This window comes from Canis aureus, chromosome 18, assembly GCF_053574225.1.
Source record: "Canis aureus isolate CA01 chromosome 18, VMU_Caureus_v.1.0, whole genome shotgun sequence".
Taxonomy (NCBI): Eukaryota; Metazoa; Chordata; class Mammalia; order Carnivora; family Canidae; genus Canis; species Canis aureus.
Window position 1 is genome coordinate 39,588,858 of NC_135628.1, and position 18,867 is coordinate 39,607,724.

General features: G+C 43.3%; 1 protein-coding gene across 2 annotated transcripts in view; it reads left to right on the forward strand.

Annotated features, from left to right (window-relative positions):
• The first annotated feature begins 5,088 nt into the window (after positions 1-5,088).
• SLC25A13 (solute carrier family 25 member 13) overlaps positions 5,089-18,867 on the forward strand; it is a 186,207-nt gene continuing 172,428 nt past the window's right edge. For both annotated transcript variants that reach the window (XM_077856830.1, XM_077856831.1), the window contains exon 1: positions 5,089-5,239. In XM_077856830.1, coding sequence (XP_077712956.1) covers positions 5,225-5,239 — 15 coding nt within the window. In that variant the 5' untranslated portion in view covers positions 5,089-5,224. The remainder of the gene's footprint in view (positions 5,240-18,867) is intronic.

Here is an 18,867-nt window from a genome sequence, read left to right on the forward strand (position 1 = left end):
AGGATACACAGCAATCACATAACTCTGTCAGCTAAGACCTTTTAGGGGTACTATGTGCCATCTGTTTCTTCAGTACCATATTTAGATACCAGTAAATACTGTAGCCTGGGGACTTGAATTGAAATTGGAAATGTAAATTCATCCCCAGTTGTGATTCCTTTTCCCCAGCAGACAACTGGTAGTTGCTATTATGGCCCTTACTTCCAATTTTTGGTAACTTTCAACACTTACATCTTATATTCAGTGAGAATGAAGTTCTGCTCAAGGTGGCAAGTGTGCATATGCTTGTGTATACCTGCTCTGGTCTTAGAAACTAGTTGTTCAAGGCCTTGCTCTCAGAGCATATCTCAAAACTTTGGGGATTTATCTTCAATCACACTTTCTTTTTTTTTTTTTTTTTTTTTTCAATCACACTTTCTTAAGATGTCTTGTATCCTTATCCTGACTGACTTACTCCCTTTCCTTCCTTCCTTCCTTCCTTCTTTCCTTCCTTCCTTCCTTCCTTCCTTCCTTCCTTCCTTCCTTCCTTCCTTCCTCTAAAAATGTTGACATGGCTTTCTCTTTTGGATCTACTAAGAAGCTAGGTCATATTCATTTCTGACCTACCTTTAGTCCACTCTCAGAGAAGGCTTATCATGTTTGATCTGACACTTGGCAGGATTCCAAAAACAAATGACTACAGCAGAGGGTCCTGGGTCCTGTGCAAGGTCAGAACATGGGAGCTCTTCATTTACTTATTTCATGGTGCTTCTCTTGTTTTGTCATGCATGTCCTTTACCAGCTCTGGCATTACTTTTGCAAAATGCAATCCATACAAAGGATCATATTGCAATTTATAGTATATGCCTAAAATTTCCAGGAGATAATGTGTTTTGCAAGCATTCTTGCTGTAGTACCCTTTCCAACATGCTGGGATCTTGGAGCATGCTGGTAGTGGTAGTGGTACCTCTTGTTTGCTTGTTTGCTTTTTGGGGAGCTAAGGAAAACCAGATAGTTTAAGAGGATGGTCAAAGGGCAGCTATAAGGTGTGGCTACTCTGGGAGAGGTGAAAGCTCAGAGCAGGACACGCTGTTCACTTTTCTGAATTGCTGGGGGTTGAGCTCATGCCCAGGCTGTGTGCCTTCATGGCTCATGAGCTTTCCTCATGATTTGGATTGGCTGCTTTCCCAGCAGGCCAGGTTGGCATTCAGTGCTGGAAGACAGATAGCTTTGGGACCTGCATTGGCTTCTTTGGGCTGTTGTAACAAAGTACACAAACTGGGTGGCTTCACACAACAGAAACTTATCGTTTCATAGTTCTGAAGGCTACAAGTTCCCAGTCAAGGTGATCATCCCCAGTCAAATCAAGCAGAGCCATGCTCCCACTGACTCCAGGTAAAATCCTGGCTTTCCTCTTCTTAGTCTTGGTGGTGGCTATTGATTGTTGGCATTTCTTGGGGCTCACAGCCGTGTCACACTAATCTCTGCCTTTTTTATCACCTGGCCTTCTCCTGGTGTGTCTGTAAAACCATTAGTGTCAGTTACTTTTAAATGGTAAGGAAGATGGTAGTCTGGGAACAGAGAGAAGGGATAAGTATGAGACAAGTCACTTATCAAGAGTGCACTGAAGCCTGTCAGGACATGAAGTGGTAGGAGGCAAAGTGCCAGGTTCCCAGGCAACTTATACTTTATCTTCCCAGAAGATGTTTCACATCATGCTATTGCTTACAAGGAAAATCAAGGGGGCATCTTTCCTATTTCAGGGCTTATGACAGTTTAACTTCTTGAAGATTTCATATTTTGGGAAATTCTGGAATGAAGGAAGAAGCTCAATAACTGAGTCTGACTCCAAATATAAGTCAAAGCTCACTTTTATCCATATGTGGATACACTTGCATCCACAGAGTGCTAGGTTTGGTAGGTAGACTAATGGCCCTCCAAAAGATGTCCACATCCTAAACTCTAGAGCCTATGAATGTTAACTTTTATGGCAGACTTTGCAGATGCGATTAAGGATCTGGAGGGTGGAGAGATTATCCTGGATTATCTGGATTGCCTCAAAATGTCACAGTAAGTGTCCTTATAAAGGGGAGGCAGAGGGATGTCTCAGACAGAAAAGGCCATGTGAGCAAAGCAGAGTCAGACACAGAAGATGCTATGTATGTTGGCATGGAAGATGAAGAAAGGGCAGCAAGCCCCGGAAAAGGTAAAGAAACGGATTCTCATCTAAATCTTCTGGAGAAAGCACAGCTCTACTGACACCTTGATTTTAGCCCCTTAAGGTTCATGTTGAAATTCTGACCTCCAGATTTATAAGAGAATAAATTTCTGTTGTAAGTCAGCAGCTTACATGGTAGGTTCGTCAGAGCAGCCATAAGAAACTTATACACAAGAGTATGATGCCTTGCATTTAAATTAAAAAATGTAATTTTCTGAAAGCTTATCATGGTGAGCACTGAGTAATATATACAGATTTGTTGAATCACTACATTATATGCGTGAAACTGATAGAACATTGTATACCAACTACACTGGAATTAAAATAAAAAACCTAAAAAATTAAAAAAAATATATAACTCTCCCTCTATATGAAAACATAGAGACATCAGGACTTGAAGACAATACAGGAAAATGTTTAACAATGGCTAACTCTGGTGGTAGGATCATGATTTTTTTTTTTTTGTCATTACTAGGATTTCCTAAATTCTCCAAGATTTCTAGAGAAAATCTAACAGATTCTTGATTTTTTTTCCTTTAAAAGTTAAAGGAATATTATTCAGTCTTAAAGAACCTTAAAACTCTGACACTTGCTGCCATATGGGTGAAGCTTGAGGACACTGTACCCAGTGAAGTAAGCTAGTCACAAAAAGCCAAATACTATATGATCCCACTTTTACGAGGTACTCAGAGTAGTCAAATTTATAGAGACAGAAAGTAGATTGGTGGTTGCCACGGGCTGTGCAGGAGGGAAGACTGGGAGTAGTTGTTTCATAAGCACAGAGTTTTACTTTGTCAAGATGAAAAGAGTTCTGGAGATTGCACAACATGAGTGTGCTTAATGGGACTGAACCATACACTTAATACTGGTTAAGATAGATTTAAACCACATTTAAATTTTTTTAAGTTCATCTACATTGTAAAAGAAGAGCTTCAGTGATGCCCTTAAAAATAAACATGCAGGATGTGACGTAAGCTTGATTCTCTGTACCTTTTAAATTCCTTTATAGCAGCTGGGGCCACCTCTTCACATGAGCTTTAGACTTGTGCCCTGCCATTCTTTTCTGCATCAATTCCCCTGTTTTTTGCTTTTATTCTTTCACCCTGTGTGGTCTTTCTCCTCTGCCTATGAACATGTTCAAGTTTTTCAGGGCTTTGTTAGATCTCTTAAGAGTATGTTAATCAATTGCTCCTTTTTGAAATGCTTATTTTTCTGGCTTTTACAAGGTAATCTGTATACTACACGTACTCTTCTTACAAAAAGACACTTCAAAACACTCCTCTTGTATTACTGATCTTTGGTGTCTTTCCAATATCCATATACCAGGGACATATGTGTCAGACAGATGACTGCCTCCCTCTCTCACTCTTACATATAATTAGTCCTCACAGGTGACTAATGTTTACTTCCTGTGTATTCTTAGTGCCTATCCCGTCCCTGGTTTCAGGCCCTCAGTCTGTCTTGTTTGAATATACCAACAATTCAGTCTTGCTCCATCTTTCACACTGCGAGCAGAGTGATCCATCTATATTGTAAAACTTCCCAGGCTACTTCCCAGTCTAAGACCCTTTAATTAAGGTGCACACCCTTCAGCATGGCACCCAACACCCTCCATGACATGGTCCCTACCTGTCCAACCAGACCCTTTATCCACCAGTCCCACAGCTCAAGTCACCTTTCATGACCAATCGCTTTCATAACTTGCTGTGGTTCTTCAGAAATTTCTGCGCCTCCGCCTTTCCTCCTTATTTTCTCCAGCTGGAAAGCCCATCCCCTCCAGTTGACTGAACTAACACAGCCCCTTCTCTGCATTCACCTTAGGCATCATCTCCCCTAAGGTATTTCCAGAGCCCTCAGTGTTCCCATACTGCCCTGGGAACAGATTGTTGCCTTAACAGGTTATTTATATAGAAGTTAACTATTTATCTGTCTGCCTCCTCACTAGCCCTTAGGCCCTTTAAGGGCTGGGACCATCTTGCAAGTCTTTTTGGTGTTCCCAGCATCTAGCACAGTGCCTGGCAAATGTAGGCGCTCAGTCAGTGTTGATCAATTAAAATAATTAGTGATAAACACTTTTGCCGAAAGGTCCTATTCATAAGTCACAAGGGGCATTTAAAGCCCCTTTCTCTGACCACCATTGCCTTAGCTATACATTTATATGGCAGAGACAAACGAATGGAATTTCGATAAAGAGGACTACGATCTCCCGAGGTTATACATTTAAGTTTTCCATTAAAATTTTGACCTATTTATTTTAGCAGGGTCTAGCTTCAGTGGGTGGGGGTGGGGGTGGGGGTGGATCTTTGACCTCCACGGTCCCAATACGCAGGGCTGAAACGAAGCAGCCTCGCAAATATGTTCTGCACTGTATATACCTGTTTGGGACTTAGAGTTTAAAGATTCGGATAAATAAATAAATAAAGAATGAATGAATGAATGAATGAATGAAGATTTGGCTTCCAAGGAGATTTGCCAGGGATATGACCTTGCTATCTTCCCTTCCACAGGCCAGAGCCTCTGGATACATCCTAGGATGGTGCAGAGGGGAGGCCCTGCGGAAAGGAAGCGGCTCCACAGAGGCCTAGGGGAGTTGCGGCGCGCCCGTCCCGGCCGGTGTCCCGGGCCCCGGAGTAGCCCTGGCACGGCCGCCAGGGTCAGCAGCGTCCCCGCAAGGCCGGGCCCCGCCGTGGCCCCTCGGCGTCCGCGCAGCGCAGAGGTCGCGGCCGCGGGACAGCGCCGCTGGGGTCACGTGCGCGCGCCGCCCGCCGCCCGCCGCCGCCCCCGGCCCCCGCCCCCGCCCCGGCCCCAGGGCACAGGCCGTCGGATCACGCGCGCCCCGGCGGCCCCGGGCCGGGCGCAGCCAATGGGCGGGCGGCGCCCGCATGACCCGCGCCGGCGGGAGGGCGTGGGGAGGCAGGCCGGGCGCGCACGCTGCCGGGCTGAATCGCCGCCCCCGCTGCCGCCCGGACGAGAAGCGAGCCGCCGGGGCCCGCGCTGCCAGCCCGCCGCCCGCCGCCGGGGCGAAGCATGGCGGCCGCCAAGGTAAGCGTCGGCCCGTTGCCCCGGGGAGCGCGCGGGCCGGCGGGCGCCCGGGGGCGCGGGGGCGCGGGGCTCGGCCGTTCACGTGCAGGGCTGGGGCGACGTGGAAAACAAACGCGGCCGCGGGGCCGTCTGGTGGCAGCGGGCGGAGGGCGGGGACGAAGGCCCGACCTGGCGGTAGAAGCTTTGCCGGCCGAACCCTCCGCCTGGCCCGCGAGCGGAGTCGGGGCCCGGTTGGCGCCCTGCGGCCTGAGCCAGGGTCGGCTTGCGGGGGCCCGGCGGGCCCGGGGCGGGGAGGGCCCGGGTGCGTGCTCAGGTCCCCTCGGCCGCCGCCGCGCGCACCTGCTTCCCGCCCCGGTATCGTTGGGCCGGCTTCCCTCCTCCGCCGGCGGCGCGGCGCGGGCCGCGGCCACATCCTCTCGGGTCTCGGAGGCTCCGCCCTCGCGCGGTGGGAGGTCACCTTGACTTCCGTTCCCGAGGCTCCTGGGCCGGGTTGGGCCGCGCGCGCGTGAGAAAACCCCGGAGGACCCCGCCCCCCCGCGTCCCGCTCCGGCCGCGCCGCATCTGACAACACTTAGGGACGGGCCTCGGCCTCGGCGCGTTTGAGGGGCTTCTTTTCAGAAATGACAGAACAGATTGTCCCGGGAGCCTGTAACTCTTGTGAAGTCGTACTTAAAAGGATTTCTGCGTAATGTGAATCATTCACGAACCCAGAGGAAAGGCAGCTCCGACAGCTTGACCTTTCCTCCTTCACCATTTTTTGAAACCTGGACACTATTTTCAGTCTCTTTGGACTCCATTTCAACTCTTCTGACCGAAGGCCATATTTCGTCCCAATCACTTGAATCATCGGAATTTATTGCTTTTAATTTTAAGTTCAGGAAGGCAGCCCCTTTAATCAAGCCTATACGGCTTCTCAGTTCATTTTAAGTGCAGTGAGCTTAAATATACCCAGCATTTCCAACATTTGTCCTTAATCAAAACTCTGTGATAACCCTCAAGAGGAAAAAAAAAAAAAACACAAAAAAAAAACATGGCCAACACATCATATTCCTATTTATTCAAGCAAACTAATCACATTTGCAATGGAAATTGTAAGCAGACAAATATATTTAAATATTGTTCTGTGACTTTAGTTTCTCCGGGCTCCCCACATTTGCAGGCTTCTTCATGTCCCTAGACTATACGGCCTGAATGACTTTTTTTCTTTTGCCATTACTCTTGAGTTCCATTCTCAGGAGTGCCATCTTGGGTGTGTGCATGAGTGTGTTTATGTGTGTGTGTGTAAATGTATGGGTATATATAACTATTTTACATAGATTCTTTGAGGATCACTGGTATTCATTTTTGGAAACCACATTAACTCTTTCAAACCGAGTAGCCCTCAACCTTTTCTTTTCGTTGAATTTGTATGCTGTCGGAGCCCAGGGCTTCCAATGAATCCGTTCCCTCGAGTGACTTCTTCCACCAGAATAGGGGAAAGTAGATACTCCTACGTATTTTGTATATTTATTTATTTATTTATTTATTTAATCTGCAGATGGATTAAGTCATTTTACTTAATTTGGAGATAAAATAATGGAGGAATGTACCTCTAATTGAAGTATAAGAAAAGGGTCGTTGACTAGCATGAAGTAAAATAAGTGATGTGGAAGCAGATTTAACTTTTTGGTTGTATCTTTAGGAAACTGTCACATCATGTCAGTAAGTGCAGTTGAATTTTAGCCAAGTATGAGAGGGAAAATGAAACATTTCATTTTTGCTCTTTGGGAACTTGTATTTTTGTTTGTTCATTCATTTAGCCTTACCTCTTTTCAGGATTTTTGATGGCTGTCATATATATACATATATTTACAATCCAACAAGACATCAAGATCAAGTCAGAGTAGATGAGAAAAGCAGGTTAAAGGGGAAGTAAGATGCTGCCAGGACTAAAGTTAGTGGAAAATGAGGATGCACTTGCTAGAGGTGACTGAATCTTCTAGCAGCTAAAGTAAAGAGGAAATGATCAGTGAGGTCAGTTACTTGGGAGGGAGGTCTCCTTGTACTGAGGGTGGTTTCTCCCCATGTCCTTTTAAATGCTGTGAGCGAACTGCATTCAGCACTAGCACATGATCACAAATATATGTCCATGGGTTCCATAAGGCCATTTCTTATAGTGTCACTTCATTGTAGCTCAAGGGCACTGCAATAAATGTCGTCTTAAAAGTTCCCCAAATGAGCTGTGCTAGTCAGTCTGAGTCTAAGAATGTGTCTTATTTGCCTTTGAGCGCCATCCCTGTGGGGTGATTGTGCTGGGCAGGCCAAGTTAAAGGCTGTGCTCTTTGCCTTTTCCTGGAGTGCAGTTATTCCTTGTGGCTGTGTTGAACACAGAGCTATAGGCTGCACAGTCTCATTTAGAAGTAGGATTGACACCCTCTCTTAAAACTCGAAGAGAAAAAAAAAAACAAAAAAACCCCCAAAAATCTTGAAGATCTTGTCTAGGAGAGAACCTACATTATCAGTGGAATGTCTTAGAGCTTGGGCCAACAATCTGAAACTCAACAGTTATGGGTGAATTCTGGCACTCACTGTGGTGGATTATTTGAATATTAAGCAGATTTGATATCTTCTGGATGAATTTAGCCACACCTAGGAGTTTTTTGATCGATTTATTCTGAGTTTCCTTGTTTTGTTTTTTTTTTCCAGATGTAACTAATTGTTCATGTCCCTCTTCCTTTGAGTAGTTAAAATAGGAAGGCCAAGAATCTAGTCTTTCGCCTGCTTTTATTTTGATTTCTGCATGAAGGCTTCTGTGTAAAAACAATGCAGAAGGTATTTATTTTTTCACGAAGTAACATCGATCTAACTCTTAGGATTTTGAGACAAACTCAAAAAGCTTCCATTTTCTTGTTCTGCTTACTTTTGTAAGAATAATCCTTATGGGTTCCCTTGCTATTGTGGTAAATGGTAAGTGATCTGCCTGTACTATTTATGTTGTTCTCAGGATTTCTTTTAAAAAAACTTACAAGCACTGCCCTGCATGTATTAAAATGTAGATGAGTCTTTTGGGGCAGCCTAGGTGGCTCAGCGGTTTAGTGCCTAGTGCCGCCTTCAGCCCAGGGCATGATCCTGGAGACCTGGGATGGGGATCGAGTCCCACGTCAGGCTCCCTGCATGGAGCCTGCTTCTCCCTCTGCCTGTGTCTCTGCCTCTCTGTGTGTGTGTCTCTCATGAATAAGTTTAAAAAAAATGTAGATGAGTCTTTAAAAATACATTTCATGCAACTCCACAAAAAATGCATTATTAAAAAGTAGTGATAGAGGGGAAACCTCTCATTTCCCCATACCCCTCCCCCCAAATTTCGTTGTAGCAAACTTTCCCTCTTGGTCATTGGTTGAATTTGTACATTAATAATGATGAAATGAAACGAAATGAAACTGTTAAAAGTTAGAGAATGCTCACTTGAGTTCAGGCATGAGAGATGTTCAGATGTAAAACTAGACTTGGACCAATAATTTGGGTAAACTAGAACTAAAAGAATGAAGAGAAAGAAATTTGGAGACAAAAGCATTAATAGCAATGAAAATTTGGCCTGTAGGACTAGTACACGTAGTATCAATATTCCATTCTTGGATGAATTGTTGCTATGTTCGTATTGTATTCTTTCTGATGTTCCAAACCGGGCTAAAGTGAGGATATGAAAATGACTTGGTTTCTCTTTGGCCCTTCAAGAAAACCACAGCCATACTACAGGCAGGATCCTCTCATCGAGATGTCCTAAGTAGGGTTAGTGCCATAATAAGGGCTATGGGAGCATCAGGGAAGGAGACCATTTTTATGGGGTAGGAGATGTAGCAGGAATGGATGGGGGGGAAGAGGAAAGATCCATTCCAGTGATAAGATACAGCAAGTGAAAGCAGGGACATGGCATTATGTGCCCCATGTAGGAGTTAGCTGGTGATGAAATCAGAAGAGCAGGAGCACTTTCTGAGTGCTTACTAGGTAAGAGATCCAGCCTAATTGCTTTTCATTAGTAATTTACCTAATGCCTCTAGCAGTCCCTATGAATTACATGTTATCATCCCTGGGTTACAGATAAGGACTCAGACACCAAGAAATGATGTGAGTGGCCGAAATGTGGATTATTAGAAAGGGAAGGAGATGGAGTTCAGATCCAACCAGTCTAGCTTCAGAGTCTGCTCTTACCCGGTACACGATACAGTCTGCTTGGTAGAGGGTAGAGTGTATGGGAGAGAGGGGAGACGGTTTGGGAGGGAAAATTAGGTGCTTCAGTATAAACCAGATTTTTATTTAAGAACCTCTTACATACTGCCTACTGTGTGCTAGGCACCTTCCCAAGTGCTTTACAAATAATAACTCATTTTCATACTATCAAGAAGTAGGTGCTGTCTGTTATTGTCCTTATTTTATAGGCGAGAAACTGAGGTCCAGAAAGCTTAAGTAATTTCCTTAAAACTGTGTAGTGATTAAGTGATACAGCCTGGATTTTAACCCTGCCAGCCTGTTTTCAGAATCTGCGTCCTTAACCTTTCCTCTCCCCTCCCAGACCTTAAAAAGAGTTCCATTTGCAAAGGTACGGGTGAGAATTCACATACCATCGGTTATGCACATGTACATTTCCAGGCCAGTAGTTTGTAGCATATTTGGACATTCAGTTTATGTTTTGTGGCAGTGTTTATTTGCTAAGTGGCTTTCAAACCAGATTGCTCAGGTCAAGAATTGTGTTATACTTAAAAAAAAAAAAAAAAAAAAAAGCTTTATTGAGATATAATTCATTTAAAGTGTACAATTCAGTATTTTTCCTGTATTCACAGAGTTGAGCAACTGTCAGTGCTTTCATACACCTTTGTAAAAATCTTTTTTTTTTTTATTTTTTTTTTTATTTTTTTTATTTATTTATGATAGTCACACAGAGGGAGAGGCAGAGACACAGGCAGAGGGAGAAGCAGGCTCCATGCACCGGGAGCCCGACGTGGGATTCGATCCCGGGTCTCCAGGATCACGCACTGGGCCAAAGGCAGGCGCCAAACCACTGCGCCACCCAGGGATCCCCACCTTTGTAAAAATCTTAATCCAGTGTTTACCACTTAGGACTTGGACAGTGTATTTAACCTCCATGTTTTTCTCGTTTATCATCTATAACAATGTTCTCTTCAGTGGTTTGTTAATGAGGATAAAATGTGACTTGAGTTTATTAAGGATAGTCTTCAAAAGGGAAGTTTCTCTTTTATGGTGAAAACCGCTAAGTATTTGGTGTTATTGCATTGTAATAAAGCAGACCAGTTTTTGTGCTAGATATGAAGGAAATAAAATTTGAGTTATGTTTATGCTATTATGATAAGTTTCTGGAGTTACACTGAGGTTTGGATTTACAGTTGTTTTTCTTTTTTTTAAGATTTTATTTTTATTTATTCATGAGAGACAGAGGCAGAGACATAGGGAGAAGCAGGAGAAGCAGGTTCCCTGCAGGGAGCCCAGTGTGGAACTCAGTCCCAGGATCCCGGGATCATGACCTGAACCTAAGGCAGACGCTTAACCACTGAGCCATCCAGGCGCCCCTGGATTTACAGTTTCTTAAATTGATGGAGCTGGTGAGGAATGAGGTTTAAATTTAAATAACACAGTGGTTCTCCTTCCTCCCCATCAGTGTACCTCTTACCAGGTAAAGAAACGGTCCCAGAAAAAATTTGTAATTGGTCCACATTCCGAGAAACCCTTTTGCTTTTTGTACTGGTGTTAGCTCAGGGTTTCTTAGCACTTTGTAGTCTTCTGGACAGGTATAAAAATGCTTATGCCTGGGTCTCACCCAGAGCTTCCAAGATGTGGCCTGAGCCTCTGGGTATGTAAAAGCTCCCAGGTGAATCAGGTGTGCTTCAGAGGTTGACAAACACAGACGCTGCTCTGGACTGTTCTCATGCTCTTTGCTTCTGCTGATCTTCCATCAGCTCCTCCTTGGGGTCAGGAAAGAATGCAGTGAGGTCAGTGAAGCTCATGGGTGGGAGGTCAGTTCAGGAGAGAGCTTCGTCGGGATCCCTACAAGTTTCCTTATTTCATGACACTTTTTTTTCAGTTTTTCTGCCCTATATCACTTTGGTGCTTAGGCATCACATTTATACAATTTTGTATTTATCTTAGAATTTAGGTTTGATCACCAAATTGATTGAAAGCTCCTTTTGGGGATCCCTGGGTGGCGCAGCGGTTTAGCGCCTGCCTTTGGCCCAGGGCGCGATCCTGGAGACCCGGGATCGAATCCCACGTCGGGCTCCCGGTGCATGGAGCCTGCTACTCCCTCTGCCTGTGTCTCTGCCCCTCTCTCTCTCTCTCTCTCTCTGTGACTATCATAAATAAATAAAAATTAAAAATTTAAAAAAAAAAAAAAAAGAAAGCTCCTTTTGTCTCCAGTGAAGTGTCAGGCGTTTTCTTTGTCAGGAGGTTCTTGAAGAGGGAAATGTTACTGAGTAACCTTGGTCCTGCAGCCTTTTCCCTGGTGGACCTGGTTAGGGCCCATGTGCTTGCTGTTCCTCAGATAGGACACTCGCTTTCACAGGTGTTGGTCAGTCAATAGAGAACTGGTAGGTGCTGGTGGTGGTGGTGGGGGGCGGGGAGCGAGCGGTGGGAGGGTTTGAAAGCCAAGGTATAACATCTAAAAAAAAAATCAGGGAGCACGTCTTTTGGGATCTGGAGTTCTTTATAAAATTGCTGGAGGGTCTCTGACTCCTGCTTCTTTGAACTTTTGTCCTATGTCCAGCCTCTGCTTTTGTTAAGTACTTAAGTGGAATCATTCTGCCCTGAGTTTTCCACTCTCTGTGAGGATTAGGCCTACTGAGCATGATTTCTTCCTACCCTACTTGCTCAGCATTTGCTGCTTCATAAGAACCCATCCTTCCTGCCATGATGCCCTTGGGTGCCTTTGGGTGAGTTTTGGAACAGAAGAATGTGTGAATCTGCAGATATGTGTTGGTTTTGCTAGGGAGGAGGGGGGATGTGCCTTCACTGCAGTGATATAATTCCTTTAGCAATGTATTTAACAGCAACTGAGCAAGCCCTATTTTCGTGGCCTGTTTAACCAGACCCTCTTGTTGGGTTAGATTGGCCCAATTAATGGTGGCTCTGGCCTGTTACCTCAGAATTATTCCCAGTGGTTGATTTGTAGCATGGTGGTCTGGTTTGTTGATTGGAAACGTTTACAAGATAGAGTACTCATACTCAACCATTTCCTTTGGAAATTTGCTGCGCAGTTGCAGGAGTGAAAATAAGCCCGGATAGTTCCTTTTGACTCTAGGTGCTGACAACATAGCAGAGTTGGCAGTGTTGAAATTCTTAGTAATTTAACCTAAATAAACCACTCTATTTAATGACTGTTATTAGGCTGGTAGCTTTGTCTTGATTTCCACATGTAGTCACAGTTTCCACATGTTATCCATGAAAATTGTTGACTTGATATAAGCGTCAGATATTTCAAGATACACTTACCGTTCTATGGTAAAATGTCTTTTGCATAAGACTCGTGCAGTACAATTTGTAAGAAAATTGTATAAGTAAATATAGGGAAGAAAAAGTTTTCCTGGACTCTCCTAGGGTCCCTGGCTAGATCTGAAAATTAAATTGACAAAACAAATTGACAGGAAAAAAAATACACATTTTATTGAATTTTTGTATGTCCATGGGAGTCTTCACAAGAGAATGAAGAGCCAGAGAAGTGACCAGGATAGGAAACTTTTTATTCCTCTTAGACCAAGAGTGGGTTTGTGAAGAATTGAGAACAAGTGGTTTGGGCCAGGAGTAGTAAATGGTGAAGAAGTTACTAGAACATAAGGGTTAGTTTAATGAGGTTTATTTGTACAGCTTTCTGGATCCCCAGTTCCCCATCTCTGGTGATAAGAATGTCTTTCCTCCTCCTGGTACAGGAGCAGTACCCTTCACACGGGAGTTATATGACCCTTCAGGAAAGAGGGTTGTGCAGAGTTCAGAGTGACCTTCCTGCTTCTGCTGTTATCTCAGACTCCTTTGGTCTTAGGTATTCTGTATGCCAAGGTGCTACATTTTGGTGCAGTGTGTCCCGAGCCCCATCATAAGCCTGATTTGAGCAGCTTGTAGCCCCAGCTGCCTATTTAGCAGTTTTTTTCCAAGTTAGACATGTGGTTTTCATCTGAGTGTGGTCACAGTTGTAGGTTGAGCTGCAGAGAAGCTGCAGATTTCTTAAGTGGGAAGAGGCTGCAAAGAATGTTTTGCCTATTTATTTTTAAATCAGTAGCTCTGGTTTAGTGAGGAGCTAGGCAGGCAGGAGTAGGTTGTATGCCCACTGCTTCCACTGATGGTGACAACTTGGACAAGTCTAACTTCTCTAGGTGCTTAGCATCACACTATGGAAAACAGGGACCACCTGTGACATGTATGCTGAGCAAATGCAATATAACATGTGAAAACACTTTGGGAGTTAGGAAGTGCTATAGGACTGTCGAGAAGTCTTTTCGGGCTGTGGGACATTTCTACCTAACTGAAAACCGGGCGACTTACTTGAACAAAACTGTGCTTTTCCTAACCTTGTGATCCATTCAGTGTTCACTCTAATGGGTAGCCAGCGTGCCTGCTTAGCACATGCTCTGAGTGGTCTTCCTGGAGCTTTGGTATTGGAAGCTTTGGTCCAGCAGCATTGATTTACTTGAGAGCTTGTTAGAATTGCAGTGTTTTTGGACTCAACCCAGGCCAAAGATGGTGTTGCATCAGAAGCTGCATTTTTAACTAGATCCCCAGGGGACTGTATGCACATTAAAGTTTAAAGAATATTGGTCTGGAACTCTCATCACTGTGTAATTAAATGTAGCTGCCTTCCTAAACCCAAGGGTGCAGCACCTTTTGAATTGGTTGTAAGTTGGTCCAACTTTTTGCAGATTAAATATGTAGTGATAATATCCAGTATAAATTTTAGGGTGTTAGGATTAATCTTGATTCCATTTTGGGGTCAGGGTATTATTTCTGGAACACATCTCTTAATTATTATTTGAGGGAATGTATGATTATTTTTTGTTTTGTTTTGTTTTTTTTTGGAATGTATGATTATTATACAAGGGTTGCACTTTTCTCTATTTCTTAACTACCCACCCATAGTTAGAGTGAGTTCCTTAAAATGAATTTGTGCCTCTTCTCTTTTTTGACATTCTCTCCTAAATGGCCTCAGTGGCCTCACTCTGAAACCATTGGCCTGTCCTCTTTATTTCTGGCCTCATGGGGACCCCATGTCCTACCCCTTCTTGCCCATCACACCTTCTATCAGCTTTCATGATATGATGTCCCCTCTTAAGGGGGCCTTTTAACTCTCACTTTACTCCTGTATTCTCCTTTGTTGGCTTCTTTTTGTCTTTCTGCTTCTCACTGAAATGTGGGTGTCCCGGGTAGGGTGGTGATGCTTCCCTCTGAAGGGTGATGGCTTCATGTCTTTCTCAGTCCGGGTAGCTATCTCAAACAGCAGCCTTGCATTTGCAGCTGTTTGTTGGAAATCTCACATTTTCTGCCTCAAAGATATTTCCAACTCTGCTTACCTGGAATTGAATTCATCTTGTTGGTCATTCTTCATTTGCAACCTGCAACTTAACTTTCCTACTGGTTAAAGTTTCTAGGTAACTCAGCTAAGTACCTGTTGTGGGCAGCCAGGAGAGGCCATCAGCAGAAATTTGGAAGTGGACAGAGAGATGGGTCCAGTCAACCCTTCTGCCCTTGAGCAGGTGTGTCCTGTCTCTTCCATTTATGTCCAGGACTTCATGACTTTTTAACTACAGTGTTGCTGTAGCTTCCATGCTGGTCTTGCCTGTGCTCTGTTCCCTTCACTTCCCTTTCCATTCTGCTCAGATCTGTCAAAGGCATCTTCTAAGTTGGCTCTTATTGCCATGCTAATAGCAGTACTGTGTTCACGTGGACAGCACTTAACGGTTTTTAAAAAGATGCATTCAGGTGTGTTGTTGATACCAACCATCTGCTGGCTCATACTGTACTGGGTTTACCCCAATGAGTAAGATATTGGGCGTGTTTTCAAGAACTCACAATCTACAGGGATTAAAATAACCAGATAATATGAAGACCCACGCTTCGTTATTTTATCTTTATAATCCTCGACAGCATAGCAGGGAAGGTAGTGTAGCCTCGTGTGACAGGGAAACAAGTCTCAGAAAGGTTATGCAAATAACAATGGGAGCATGTTAGATTTATTTAACAAAGTCAGGCACTGTTCTAGGCACTCAGTACAGGAAGTAATTTCATCTTCTCGACAATCCTATGACATATAAGTGTTGTTCTTATTACCATTATACAGATGGGCAAACTCATCTGAACCGAGTGTTTAAGTGTCTTGGGGAACAGAGAGGTGAGATGATTTGCCCAAGGGCATATAGCTTAGAAGTGGTGAGCTAGGGTTTGAAGACAGGCAGCCTAGGTCTGGAGTCCAGGCACATAACTGCCATGTGACGTTGTCTTCTTAATTTTTCCACGTTACGCAGTGTAGTTTTTCATGTTCTCTACAGCATAAAACTTAATCTCTAGCCAGCTACCACCTCCTTGGTCTTGGCTGTTGTCTCACTTTTCCAGTATGACCTCACACTCAATTCCCTTCTGATATCCTTCACAGTGATTTGTGAAGGGGACTCCTGTTCCCATCCCTTGCCATAAAGCTATGGCAACAGTGTAGCTCCCAGGGAAAATAATTGATTTGGGCAATGGTCTTCAGCAGATGCTAAAACTCTTCAGTAAAAGACTGTTGGAATTCCCATTATCTCACAGTATCTCCTTGTAAATTGCTGATGACAGAGGGGGATAAAGTACCTGTACAATGAAGGGCTCTGCCTCAGTCTGTGATCTACTTTAACATCATCAGGAGGTGGGACAAGCTGACATTGCCATACCGCTGATGTGATGCAGTGGGAAGTATACAACATGCATGACTTTTGGAGTATTCTTGCTAAAAATGTTGAATCTGAGTCTAATCATGGAGAAACAATCAAATCCAGAAAGTAGGATTTTCTTTAAGACCTCTGATCTGATGTCAGTGTTGTACGTGAGAAGGCTAGATTAAAGAAGACCTCCAAAGAGACGTGACAACCAAATGCAGTGCTTGAACCCGAATCCAAAATAAATAAAACAGTAAAATAAATAAATCTATAAAAGAATGCCCAACTGGTATAACTTGGTATAACTTGAGTGTATATTAAATGATTCTGTATTAATTTGCTAGGGCTTGCATAATAAAATACCAGAGGTGGAGTGGCTTAAGCAACAGGAATTTATTTTCTCACAAATCTAGAGGCTAGAAGTTCAAGATCAAGGTGTCGGCAGGGTTGGCGATGGAAGATTTAGAATTAGCTCTTTAGTTCTTAGATGGCCTTTTTCTCCATGTGTCTTAACATGTTTTATACATCTTTCTTCTAATTTGATTTCTTTTGAGCATTCACACACTTCTTTTATTGCAGGTTGATATTGTCTCTGAGTTTGAGATTCCACTTCTTTCCATTGTCTCCCATCCCAGTACCAGAAGGAAAAGCTCTGCTCCAGTTCTCTTTTTTGGTGGTTCTTGGAGGTTTCTTAGCTTTAGTATGGTGTCCACCAGCAGTTTGAGAAGAGCCTGGTCTTGACCTTTGTCTAGTTTTCTGTTGGATTATTTGTTTTTTTCACATTGATTTGTTCTAAGGGCAAATTAAGAACCTTGGCCCTTTGCCCTGTTTGATGCACTTTTTTTGTGTGTGTGTAGTTTGATGTTTAACGGACTCATACTTTTAATTTTATAAAATTTTTTAAATTAAAAAAATTTGTATGTTACATATTTATTTATCCTTTCATTTGTGGATTCCTTTATGGATTTTGGGCTGTCATGTTTAAACATGGCTTCCCACTTAATATTATATAAGAAACCACTTGTGTTTTTCTAGTACTCTTTGTAAGTCTTTCTTTTTGAAATTATTTACAGATTATCTGCAGTTATTTTGATACAAGATGAAATGTAGGGACCAGTTTAATTTTTGTTATTGTTCAACCCCAAGAGGTCATGAACCTTCACTAGTGCCACATCACCAGCGAGTGTGACCTGCTGCCAGCTCAGCCCAGACCCTCTGCTGACTTAGAGTTATAAGAGAAAATAGGATTAGTTCAGAAAGCCCAGAGAGCCTCCCCTTGGGGCTCAGCTGTCCTCTGATGACTCCATCAGCTCAGCTGTTGTGACTATAAATATGGAAAGGGTACCAGTAACTGTGAAGCAAGGCACTGCTAGAGTCTGCCCCAACTTACCCTACTTTCAATCCTTTCCCTCTGTCCCTCTCTCTTTCTCATAAATGAGAACACATGAGGTCATACTGCTGGTTAGTGATAGGGTGAGAATTTTAAATGTCCAATTGCAAAGCCCATAAAATAGGGGCAAATAGCATTCCGTGGGGAATTTTGGTTGGACAATCTGGGATTGGAAACATCTTTTTTTTTTTTTTTAAGATTTTATTTATTTATTCATGAGAGACACAAGAGAGAGATAGGCAGAGACACAGGCAGAGGGAGAAGCAGGCTCCATGCAGGGAGCCTGCAGTGGGACTCGATCCTGGGACTCCGGGATCTCGCCCTGAGCCAAAGGCAGGTGCTCAACTGCTGAGCCACCCAGGCACCCCAGAAACAAATCTTCTCAGAGGAATTGGCATTTGATTTAGGTCTTGAAAGAACTGCAGCATTTTTTAAACTTCTCATTATGGAAATTTTCTATAATGTACAAAAAAAATAGAAGAATATAATGAATTCCCATGTTCTGCTCTAGGCAGTTTCAGGAATTATCAGTTTATGGCCAATATTCTTTAGTTTATACCTCACTGCCTCTCCTCCTTTCAGGCCCCTGATTTTTTCAAAGCAAATTCCCAACATCATGTCATTGTATATGTAAAAATCAGTGTGTATCTCTAAAACAGATTGTTTAAGATGCACAACCAAAATATTATACCTAAAAAAATTCAGTGATTCTTCAATATGATTGACTATTCTGTACACATTTTACAGATTTCCCCATTTCTTATAATTTTTATTTTTTTATTTTTAAAGATTTAATTTATTCATTTATGAGAGACTCAGAGAGATAGAGAGGCAGACACACAGGCAGAGGGAGAAGCAGGCTCCATGCAGGGAGCCTGACATGGGACTCGATCCCAGTTCTCCAGGATCACGGCCTGAGCTAAAGGCAGACGCTTAACCACTCAGCCACCCAGGCGTCCCCATTTCTTATAATTTTTAAAATAGTTCTTTAAATTGTCATCTAAGGCTCAGGAAGTGCAGTTGGTTTGTGTGTCTTAATTTTCTTTTAATCTCTGGGTTGTCTTGCTCTTTCAATCTTGTATTCTTTCTTTTTTTCTTCAGGAAGCCAGTATAACATGGTTGAAATCTTAGACTGTTCAAATTAAGGCTCTGGGCAAGTTACTCTACCTATACCTCAGTTTCCTGATTTATAAAAAGGGGCATAGTTGTATTTGTTTCCTGGGTCAGTGTACTCATCATGTTTGCAAAGCTCAGAGCCAGGCCTGTGTCATAGGAAGCTTTATAGAAGTGTAAACTGTGGGTTTGGAATCAGAGAAGTTGCTCAGAGTAACCACAGAAGTCTATGGGCTATGGGAGACAGC